This window comes from Monopterus albus, unplaced genomic scaffold, assembly GCF_001952655.1.
Source record: "Monopterus albus unplaced genomic scaffold, M_albus_1.0 scaffold221.1, whole genome shotgun sequence".
Classification (NCBI taxonomy): domain Eukaryota; kingdom Metazoa; phylum Chordata; class Actinopteri; order Synbranchiformes; family Synbranchidae; genus Monopterus; species Monopterus albus.
The window spans coordinates 171,358-183,490 of NW_018128101.1; the positions used below are offsets into that span (position 1 = coordinate 171,358).

Genomic DNA, 12,133 nt, shown 5'->3' on the forward strand with positions numbered 1-12,133 from the left:
TTCCATCTTGATGACAGGTACTGTGTCAGCAGCGCCACACAGATGATGTTTGAAAGATTTTCTCCAAATAGCAGCAGTGTGTTAGGATTGTGTTATATAATCTTCAGAACTGTTGTAGGAAACACAATTGCAGGAAACACTTTCTATTATGTGGTACCTACTGTATCATTCAAAATGGTGGCAAACCATTAATAAGTAGTTTCTCATGTTCTAAAAACTCAAGCCTGCAGTTGCAAATCTCATTAAATGGATTTTGGTCCAGATGCCCTGCAGCTTTTTCCAGGAGGGTTAAAATTTCCTTTATAACCTATTTATCAGACAGTGACATATTACTTTTAACCTCAAAACTAATGTGGATCCACTGACAGCAATATGATCCTAACCATTGACTGTGTATTTGATGGAGAGCCTGGCAGATCCAAGAAGAGAAGCCACGTCAGATCAATCGCCCCCTGGTGGCTGCTTGCAGAATAGATCATCAATCCCACCTCCTCCATGTTAGTGGATGGAACAGCAGCCAAATTAAAAGCTCAAAGTATAAATCAAATACATTTTTCCTAGAGGTGATTTCACTTGTTTTTGGCAGATATTATCACTGTGATGTATGTACAAGTTGAAATTTTCCTGGTAAATATGTTTTTATTAAGTGATTTTGGGAACCTTTTGACGGACTGCTGTGTCCTGTTCTCTGTATTTGCACTGCGTTGTGCTTGCTTCCAGACTGTTTAGGAATTAAACTCACTATTTTCTAGGTTCATCTGAATTTTTGAGTGACAACATACGCTTGCACCACTTAAAGCACTTGTTTTGCAGAAGTTCTTGCTAACTACCAAATTTAACTTGCTACTTTAGGTCGGCTAGTTTAGAAGCTAGCTAAGCTAGTAGCTTAATCGAGAGCAATGGCTTCCCCCTCTTCCTCTCCTCCTTTCTCTTGCTCGGAGTGTCGCATGTTCAGTTATTCCTCTGCCTCCTTGATATGAAAAGGGATGTATTTCAGTTGATTTGACAGCTTTGATTGGAGGTCTGATGCTGTCACTCCATTTCTGGTCACTACTGCACAGAATACGATTGCAAAACAGCAAGAAGGCAGCTGCTGCTGTGTTCACAATATTTTGGCTTCTCTTTTGCATAGTGGAGGGAAGTGGTGACGTGACACCCATTATATATACTGTACAGTCAATGGTCCAGAATGAAACTATGGAACAAACCTCCATAAAATTTTACAACATCCATGGTCAGAGGACGAACCAGTGACTTTTCTTTTAGTGCTGCCATGAGGTTTAAAACTTTGCTGAAGGTCTGAAGTGTCTCCACAACTACTGGATGAATCTCCATTAAATGTGGTTCCACGCTGGATGTACTGCAATAAATTTGGTGATGGTGGTGGCCTTAATTCTCAGATATACTTTGTAGTTATGGCTAACTAATGAATGTTATTGTGGCAGCTCATTAACCTAAGATAGTGATCATGGAAAACATAAAATTTGTTAGCATTTGGCCCAAGGCATCACTGTACCTACTGTAAGTACAGCCTTACTGACTGAACCAGGAACATGGCTGTACACCCTTTAACTATTAATAAAAACACAGCTTATAAACCACACTAATAAATGGCACCTTATTTGACAGTGGTACCCAATTATAATATGTGAAACTTTTAATTATAGCAAAGAATAACATATAAAACATTTAGACTGTTGATTATATCAGCCTAAGTCAGGCCTTTCATGTGTATGTTTGATGGCCTCTATTTTATCAGGTCAGTGGATCTCAGCATGCCACTAACTCACTTTCAAAATGCTTTATTTTGCCCATGGCCTTTGTCTTCAGTTCACATTTCCGCTGTGCACATGAGAGCATGTTTGTGTATTCCAGGCTCATCACACAGGCTCTCCATTGATGCGGCAGGTCCTTGTTCCCTGGCCTGACATGGAGGCACAGTAATAAAGAGAGGCAATTACAAACTGGGCCTCAAAGCCATGGTAATGGAGCTGGTCAGACAGTGATAAGCAGAGTGTGCATGAAAGTGAACAAACTCCCAGTCATGCTTTCCCTATGGAGAGTCAGTGTCCCTTTTAATTAGCACCAGGCAGAGCGCAGAGAGCCACGCTGTAATTAAGCCGACTCCACAAAGGATGAGAGGAGATCATCAGGAGAGAAAAATCCAAAAGAATACTGGACACAGACACACACTATACGCAGACACTCGCACAAGTACACTTAGCAAACGAGCAGAGATAAAGACAAGCTGAGCAAGATAAAAAGTATGTAAAAGGATATGGAAAGAGAAACAGAGAAATGATAAAATACTGGGTCAATAAGTAAGCATGTGAGTGACCCAAACATACAAATACGTTGCACAAATAAAACATGAGGACACTTGTTGTCATGAAAGAGCTATAGACACATTATTCTATTCTAATATACAGGGTGGGTGAAAAGTAACTAGGGATTAAAAACTGGCTATAGAATGTGTAGTATCACTGGAGTCATGATGAAAACAGTCTCTAAATAGATGACAGTAAATAGGATTTTATATGAAATCCTGTTTGATTTCATATGAAATCATTCATATGAATCAAATTCAATCCTTCAAATATCAATCAAATTGATATGAAATGAAATATTTCATATGAATTCCTATTTAGTATCATCTATTTAGAGACTGTTTTCATCATGACTCCAGTGATGCTACAAGTTCTATAGCCAATTTTTAAGGCCTAGTTACTTTTCACCCACCCTGTATATTAGATTCTCTTTCTGCCAGTGTGCATTTGAAAAAAAACTAATCAAATGTAAATTATAAGATAAACTAAAAGTATGGTTTATTAGAGGCTTGCTCATGAACTGACTGGTGCAGTCAGCCAACTTATCACTCGCTCCGGTCCTTATGAGCAGAATGAGCCCACATGCTCATATTTCTTAATGGCAGAAGAGACTGTGAAGAACTCAATGAATAGTTGTCTCTGTTATTTATTGGTTTGACTATTCATCTTTTTTGGTTTGGACCCTTGTCCTTTATGCACACAGTGAACCTGAGTAAAAAGCTACTTTGACTAAAGTTGTATTGTTTATCAGTGCTTGCATGTTTTATTTATTGGTTATGATGCTGTACACCCATGGCTGCTGCCAGCTAGACCAAAACTTACAGTAAATGTTTTCAATGATTAGTTCATTTTGTAACAGAAATTTTCTAGAACCTAAAATCTACATATACAGTACAATGCATGCACCTGCAATATACCTATTTACTGTATGTAAAGTATTTGAATTTCTCCAAAAGCCATGGTTATCCTGAAAAAAACTGTGTAGATTTAAGTAGCAGAAGGACAGTGGTTTTGTACTGGGATGGCTGGGTTTATTAAATCAAATAAATAGGTTTATCCAAGGCACACAGTCATTCCATGTTTCTCCTTGCTTTGCTCAGTCACCTAGAGTAGACACTTTTAATAGTTTGGCAGAAAAATCTGACAAACTGTATTCTGTATTCTTTTTAATATACTTAGCTGGTCATGATCTATGATGAAAGTCAGTGATTTTTCTAAACACTACAGAAATGAACTCAGTGCCAGATGGACCACATGCCCACACTGCTACTACGGCTCTGCTGACTGCTGCAAATTGGCTTGTACCTTTTAAAGGCATTCATGTGAGCAGTTTCCTGAAACACTTAAAACAGGGGAACAGCTTTCACTGGTGATTCACTGTAGGTAGAATGTTTATCAGTCAGTTGTAAAAAAGTGGCTAAGCACCCAAAACCTGCCATAATGTGGCGTATAGACTATGCTTATGTGCTGCAGACATACGCATTATGCAGCTACAAGCAAAGCAATGAAACCTCCCCGCCTACTGGTTACGGGGTAGCAGAAAGTGAACAGAGGAAACTTCTAAGAGAAGAGTGGATGTTAACTTATGTAAGCCATTCACCTCCTCCTCTCATCAATCCCCTCTGCATAAATCCCAGCGCTTACATATATTTCTCCTTCAACTGATTTTAAAATGATTTCTGCACCAAGTGGGAACACTCAGCCACTTAACAGGTTAACTTATTTTCTAGGTATGAATGCAGATGCTGTCAGTCAAGATAGATGTGGTGTGTATGTGTTTCTAGTCATGTTTATTTATGCTTTCAAATGCCTTCAGGAAACAACTTGAAAATATGTCTATTCCCATTTTCAAAACAAAATTACTTTTGATGCATAAGCTGCATCTGATTGTAGCAAATCACACTGCCAGATGGCCATGTGGAATAATATGTTTGTGTGAAACCTCCAAATTACACACATTTTTGTGTGTGTGTGACATAGAGAAGCAGAAAAAGAGAGAGGGAAGCATGTAGCATGTAGTGAGGTGCATCTGTGCATGCACCTCACTACATGTATATAATGAGATCTGTGGAGAACTTTTGCAGAGAGGAACTCTTAATGACAGTTTCTGTCCCCCAGGCTCCAATGCGTTTCAGAAAGGGAACCAAAGATCTCTTTAGCCAGGTTCTTGGTGCTAAGGGGAAACTCATTATTGGTGTGCAGACACCAGAGAGGGTATTAGAGGGGGACAAGGAGACACACTGTCTCAGTTCAGGGACTTGAATAGTCTGGTGTCGATGGCCTCTTCTGGATTCAAAAACCTGGCTGAGCCAAGTGGATGATTCACAGAGCCCCTCATCAACTTTTAAAGTCTAATCTAACCAGTTTTACTATCAGTAGGTAGGTTTGATGTTTTATGGATTATACGGTTAATATATTCTCTATATTACTTATATGTTTGTTAAGGAATGTCACTCTGCTGCAAAATGAAGCTGTCTTTGAGTATCAATAAAAAGTAACCTGAACCTGGTATTGGTTAATAGATTTATCTGATATCCCTGTGGTGACCAATCCATGCTGCAAGAACAAACAGTGTAGTTAGTATGTGTGTGTTTTTTTTCTCATCCTAGGGTGGCTTTTTCTCTGTTACAAATCAAATGATAGTAGTCACTGATGACCATCTACAGTAAATGGAAATATTGGTTAAATAAGAAGTGGATTCATATTTTCTGATCAGCCGGATGCTCCCTCACACAGTTGACCAGTGCAAAACAGTTTATTTATGCATCTGCCCTGCACTTACCCTGTCTCTGTCTAAAACAGAACCAACACCTGGCAACCTCACTGCAAGATTTCAGGATGCTGCACACAGTCAATGCACCCAGGTGTCATTCACCAAGAAAAAGCATCCAACCTCGCCTAAACCCACAAGTGAATTAGCAGGGCTCCAGACTAACATTTCATACTGGTGGCACCACCTCTGTTTTACACTGTAATGTAAAAGAATCTATTTTTCACAAGTTATTTTTAATACCCTTACCATCCAATGTGCATATCCTGTAATTATAATGAAATTCAGAAAGAGCACAATAAATTTAAAAATCACTTCTGGAACAAGTTTCCAGCTCTTTTCATATAGTCACTGTAGTGTTCTGTAGCCTATTAGTCAACATGATGACAATGATGACACTGATGATGACGAAGATTAGGCTAACATATGTTCGCATGCTTTGCCATTTGTATATGTGATTTATTTGTAGCCCATTTTTCTTCTGATGAAGAATTTCTGTTCTTTGGTGATGTCTGTGTTGGACTCGATGCACAGTTCAGCTCTCTCACTCGCCTAAGTTCCAGCTCATTTTTGGGTTAAGGTTAATAGCCTAATACTTAAATAAGCTAACAGGTGATCTGCACTTCCAATGCAGAAAAAAATAAACTTGAAGCATAGAAAATGGGGGCCAGGGACGGCGCGTGTCTTAGAGTCAGTGTGGATCGACACGTTTGATAAATTGGAAGTCTCTGCCACATGAGACGGGTGAGTGACAGACCTGCAGATAAATGTTGCGAAGACAGTGTCCTGGAGACTGTTACGTCTGTCAACTGTTTCTACAGTGAGAGAACTGTTTGTACATAAGGTGTTTATCTTGCAGTTGCACCCAGTGTGACCTTTGGGGGAAAAAAAAAAGTCGCACCTTAAATAAATGTGGTCACAAAGTGCGACTGATTGCTTGCAGTGTGGAGCCCTGATTAGAACTTTACTGTTGAGTTGTATTGTAATAAGTCTGTTGGTATTTGTATTTTTTTTTTAAATATATCAACTACAAGGTACACAGAGAGTTTACAGGATAAAACTGAGATTTTAGTTATAAGGTCAAGAGAAACTGTTCCCAGATTTAATTCTCCAGGACTGAGCCTGAGCCAACAAGCCAGAAACCTCTGTTATATTTTTGAATCAGAACTGAACTTTAGGGCTCATGTGGGGCTTGTCACCAACTCTTTATCATTTTAAAAATATTGCTAGAGTGTGACCATTTTTCACTCAGAGTGACAGAGAGATTATTGTAGAATACATGGTTTTATATCCCGCAGAGTGGACTGCTGTAATACTTTCCTATCTGGTTGACCCAAAAATTGTGATAAATCAGTTACAATTTGTTCAAAGCCCTGCTGCCCATATACTGATCCGGACCAGAGGAAGAGCGCACATTACACCTGTCTGAAAGTCATTACTTTGGTTGCCTGTCAGTTTCTGTTCTGATTTTTAAAATCTTTTACTGGTTTTTAAAGCACACTAATGTATGAATTGATACAACCTCATAGATCTGCTGGCGTGAGTCTTTCAGTTGTCCCAAAGTATTTAGTGAGGTAGTTTTTAAGGTAAATGGTCTTATACTTGTATAGCACATTTCTAAGAATTGATGCACACTCAAAGCGCTTTACACTATTTCCCAGTCACCCACTTGCAAACATTCACACACCAGTCATATACAGTAACCGGGAATGACCAGGGGTTCAGCGTCTTGCTCAATGATACGTCCACATGTGGCCTAGAGAAGCCAGGGACTGAACTGCAGACCCTACGGTTGGGGAGTGACCCGCTCTACCTCTTGAACCATAGCTGCGCCCTTTATGCTGGGTTGAAAGAACTGATGTTTGGCTTTTATTTGGGGTTTTTATTAGTCCTTCTTATACTTTTTACTTGTCATTGTATCTTATGTATTTGACTTACTTTTTATTTATTTTAATTTCATTTTCATGATTGACTTAAAAATGTGTCATTTTCCCCCAATTTCCTTTGAATCACATTAAGAAGGTACTATATGAATAAAGTTTGATTTGGTTTACATGCAGCCCATACCTGCATAACTATGGAGTATAGCAGCCTAATGTACAAAGTCAGTACAATGTACTGTATTCTACAAAGACACAGGTTTATTCCATCCTACTACTTTTGCTTTGGCAGTAACATACTGCCTCTCTTTCCCATCAAATAATGGTCCAGTTGAATGGGAACTGTGGCTGTTACTGACCACACTAAAAGCAATTTAAACAAAATTGACCTGTCATTTGTCAAATTCTGTTTTTCACCAGCCCAGACAGCAGTGTACCTGTATACTGACTCCGGAACAAACCGTCACCAATCGCAGTGAGATTCTAGACGAGCACCTGCTGCGTGAAGCCTTCATTGGAACCACTTACCTGGCCCTGCGGGCTGCGATGTCCATCAGCTCAGACCTTTCCTCACCAGGGATTCTGGCCAGCTCTTTGTTTATGCTTTAAACATCTTCCATCTGAACTGGTGCTTCTGCCCTCTTAGCAACACCTAATACAACAACTATAACTTCTTTAAAATTTATCACTGATTTTTCAGATTCTTTTTGGCAGCAACCAACAGCCAGGTGACCGTTATTAGAATGCAGACTGTGACCCCAGAAGTTTGTGGAGCCTCTAGGATTATTTTGAACAAATGGACCAGAACATACTCTGTGGACCAAATAGACAAGATAATTCAGTGCTGTTCGGCTGCATAACATGTCAATTTCCATGTGGACCATTCAACTGCATTAAATAGTTTGCTGTTTTCTTTGGCTCATTTTACCTTAGAAAACAAATGAAAATTAAATCCCTTCTTAGGGAAAAAGAGTTTCCAGGACTGGCAACAGGGATATTAAGTTGGTCTGTGGATGCTGTAAATGAGAATTAAAGATGGGAACAAAGACAAATGCCAACAAAACAGTGTGAAGGAGGTGCTGAGTGGGATGAGAAGGATTACTGGTTACAAGACACCGGACCGGGTTGGGGAGGAGAACAAAAATAGAGTGAATGATTTAAGCCTGTTTTTTAACGGGTTCATTGTAGAGACCAGATGAACCTCCCCCCTCCTCCTCCCAGGTTGACAGGCCTAATGAGATCTCTCCACAACTGTGTGACTGATCACACTGCCATTCGCCACAAATCATCACACCAGGGTTCTCATCTTCAGCCCCAGTCTGCCTTCTCAGGTCACCCCTGCCTCTGGATTGACTACCTTACCATAAAGGGCAAGAAGGAAAAAGAACTTTCAGAAATCTAACGTGAGATGAAAGATCTGATAAAGAATTTCCATTAGAGAAAGTGACATTGACAGAGCCCTACAAATGGCAGAGGATCAATATCAGCAACAAACTGGACTCATCTGAGAACACTGAGGATCATAAGAGGGTAGGCTGTTTGCTTAGGAAGAAACTACAGGTTATTGCACAGCCTGCCTTTTTTGGTATGCTTCAAGGCAGACATTGTGAAGCACCTCAAGAGTAGGGCTGAATTTGTCACTGAGCTTGAGACAAAAAACAAACAAACAAAAAATGCTATAAAAATGTCTCAACATAGACGTGTTTAGACAGTAACACAAATTCAAGGTGATGATGCAGCAAAAGCAAAACACAGGCTGGCACAAGACAACTCAATCAGTGCTCTAGTCTCAGTTTCCAAATAGTGTCTGCAACACAAACTATTACAACAGACACATGAAGAAGTCAATATAAACAGTAGACACTATGAAAACAAAAACAGCAGACTGCCAGCTCCAAGCAATGTAAACACCATCATCTGCTCTGCGCGGCAGGAACTGTGTCGCAGCGTGATTTTGATTGCTATCTTTATCACCATATCCAACCTGTGATTGCTGCAGTATTTAAAGAGTTGCAGTTACCCATACTATACCTACCCACAAGATAAAAATAATATTAAGATCTGCTGGTCCTTGTCACAAGGTACTGGTGGAAAAATTGATTATAAATTCACATGAAATTATTCTGTGATATTTATATTTATCTGTGAATATGCTGCTGAAGGCGTGAAGGTGGGATGTGATTACTACGTAGATGTAGGAGGCTACAAGTAATGTTGAGGTGTTTAAGTCAGAGATTCGTAGATTTAAAACATAGATGCACAATTCAATACTAACTGTGCAATTAGGTTTTTAAAAAAAAATTGCCACTTCTAGCATGTAGGATGCAGCTTCCCATGCCATATGTATGCAGTGTGTGTTTCTGCAGAGCTCACACACAGACTGGAACAAATTCTTGCAACACACCTCGATAGCTTGTAATGATAAGAATAGAACAGAGATTTCACACTTTTCTCTGTATACGTGTACACATTCAAACCTGCACATAGAGTTATGCCTGGTTTTCACAGGTTGTATTTAATATGAACTACAATACTGTGTTCAGATATATCCTGTGTATAGATCTGAATAGTCTCTGGACACTTTTGAGGCAAAGCTACTATTTATATCTCTATATGGCACAAAAATATCTGTATTCAGATTCTTATTGGAAGTGGGCTTGGCATAACCCAGACATTGCCATAAATTGACTATATATCTTTATTTTCTCTTAAATTTTCTGCTTTACTGCCAGTTCTACTCCTCATATACAAGTACAAGTTTAGCTGGCAACAAAATACATAAAATATCCCAATTTACATAGGCATACCTATGCATGATGTGTATTTGAATCCCACCTTCAGAAAAAGTTTTACCGAGTCTAAATAAAAACTTGATAACTGCTAATGATCCAGGTGGAAATCAATAATGAAAATAAAAGCACAAGTGCTACAATTTAGTCCATGACAGATGTGACACCCAGATCAATTTGAAGTTGGTTTGAAATGCCCACAATAACAAATTAGAGGGTAATTCAAAAATCTTTACAAAAGGACATTAAAATAGTGGACTTCAATATTAAATAAATCACACCTGTGGAACAAGGGTCAAGCTTTAAGCCAACAAAACTGATAACTATTATCCTAGTAAACCTGCATAAATGTGGATGCTATTTCTCTCCATTCAGATATCATTATCTGCTCATATCCAAATAATGTATGAAATTTTAAATGACTTTTTTGTATAGTGTCACTTGTGTTATATATTTTCCTTGCTTCTTTAACCAGGCGGGTCTTCTTCATTGAGATCAATGATATCTCATTTCACTCACTGGCTGTCTCTGGCTGCTTGTATCCAATTTGAAACCCTGCTGCTGGTGCATCAGGCTGCAAAGGGGCCACTGCCCACATACTGACCCTCTAGGCCATGGACCCACCCACCTATCAGCACTCTGCATGCTGTTGCGATAATCCAGTTAGCTGTCCTTTCCCTGGTATGACCTGGCCACCCTTCCATCCAGACTACCCCCTCCTCTACCTCCTGGGGCCTTATAGTGGCGTGACCTCATCTCACTTTTACAAGTTTCATTTACCACTCAGTATGTTCTAGAGCCTTTCCTGTATTTGTGCACCAATGTGAACTTTCACACAATAATCCATTCTACCTTATATTTACCTGTTTATAAATGTACTGTCCTTGCTTGTTTGGGTTTTGTAGGTCATAAGAATTCCGTTAGAGTGTAAGTGTGACTCATGCTCCCCAATACTACAACTTTCTTGACTTTTTTGACTTTTCGCTACTGCACACATTTCATGTCCTTCCAGGTGAGACCATCTGCTAAATGTATAAAATGGAAAAATGGAAATGTAAAGCTGCAGCTCTGCACTTGCCAGATCTACATGACAGCCAGCTCACGGGGGAGCTCATCACTACATTCATATCCCAACATTCTGCTGGGACCATGACAGCACAGTCAGTGTAGGTGAACTGTATTCAATACATGGGTGTCCTGAATAGTAGTACTCTGTGAACTTCGTGAACAAGTCAGGCAGCAGGGAGATGGAGACATCTGTTCTTATGCACACATTCAGACAAAACAGTGTGGTATTTTCCAGAAAGACTCAAGTTCAGTAGCAATATAAAAGTAAATAAATAAACACACACACACACACAGCCTGTGCATAGACTCATAAATCATGCCTGCATCCTTGTACCTGGCAATGAAGGAGTGCCGTGGAGTGAGGCTGGGGTCATGGTCAAGCACTCGCTGGGGTGAAAGATGAGCTGATAGGGTGATTCCAGAGCCTTGGAGGAGCAGTGTGACGTGGGCAGGAAGCAGCTCAGGGGCCTCAGAGGTGAAGGTGATGAAGAGAGGCTGGCCATAGCTGTAGACTTGGTGACCCAGGAATTTCTCTAGCAGTGGGGGGGAAAGGTTGGATGTTAGAGAGGAGAGTGGAGTCAGCTTTGATGTCAGAGCAAACCCTCTGCACATCACAGAGATGGAGTCGTACGTGTGCAAGTGTGTTGTGATTAGAAGCTAAATTAGTATTTTTTTTGTACATTTAGAAATATTTTGTTTGGTCCTTACTCTTAAAAGTTGTACTTTTGATATATTAAGATTGTTATGTGCCGTTTGCACCTGTCAGTGAGCGAACGAGAAAGAGGCGGACCCAGGCAGCCGACTTTGATGCAAGCAGTGATTTATTATGTACAGTGATGATGAGAGTAAAAATACACAGAGGGAAATAGTGCGTAGTCCTGTCGATGAGTAGTAGCCGGGTGTTTGACCAACAGCAGGAGGCGAGGAGATGGAGAGCTGGGCCGAGCTGCATAGGCTGGGTCACTCCTGGGCTGGTCTGTGGTGATGGTGGCTACTGAAGGTAGAGACAGAGAGATGAAGGCAATAGTGGAACAGATAGGCGACTGAGCATTGACCTGCCTGGGAGGGGAGAGTGGAGCCATGGTCCGGAGGAACAGTCCATGGGGAGAACACAAAACAGTAGCTGGCTAGGGAATAATAATATACAAAAAAAAAACGCAAAAGCACGGAGAAAAAATGGCCTAGAGACAAGAACGAACTGGCAAGTGACTGAGGAGTGAAACCAGGTAATATAGTGAGCAACCTAATCAAGTGCAGCTGGTGATAAGGGAGTGAGGAACAGGTGAACGTGATTAGTGT

The 12,133-nt window shown here is 40.1% G+C and overlaps 1 protein-coding gene across 1 annotated transcript in view; it reads right to left on the reverse strand.

Moving 5' to 3' along the window:
* lamc3 (laminin, gamma 3) overlaps nucleotides 1-12,133 on the reverse strand; it is a 57,782-nt gene that overhangs the window by 27,421 nt on the left and 18,228 nt on the right. Inside the window, exon 6 of the mRNA XM_020619472.1 lies at nucleotides 11,169-11,367. Coding sequence (XP_020475128.1) covers nucleotides 11,169-11,367 — 199 coding nt within the window. The remainder of the gene's footprint in view (nucleotides 1-11,168; nucleotides 11,368-12,133) is intronic.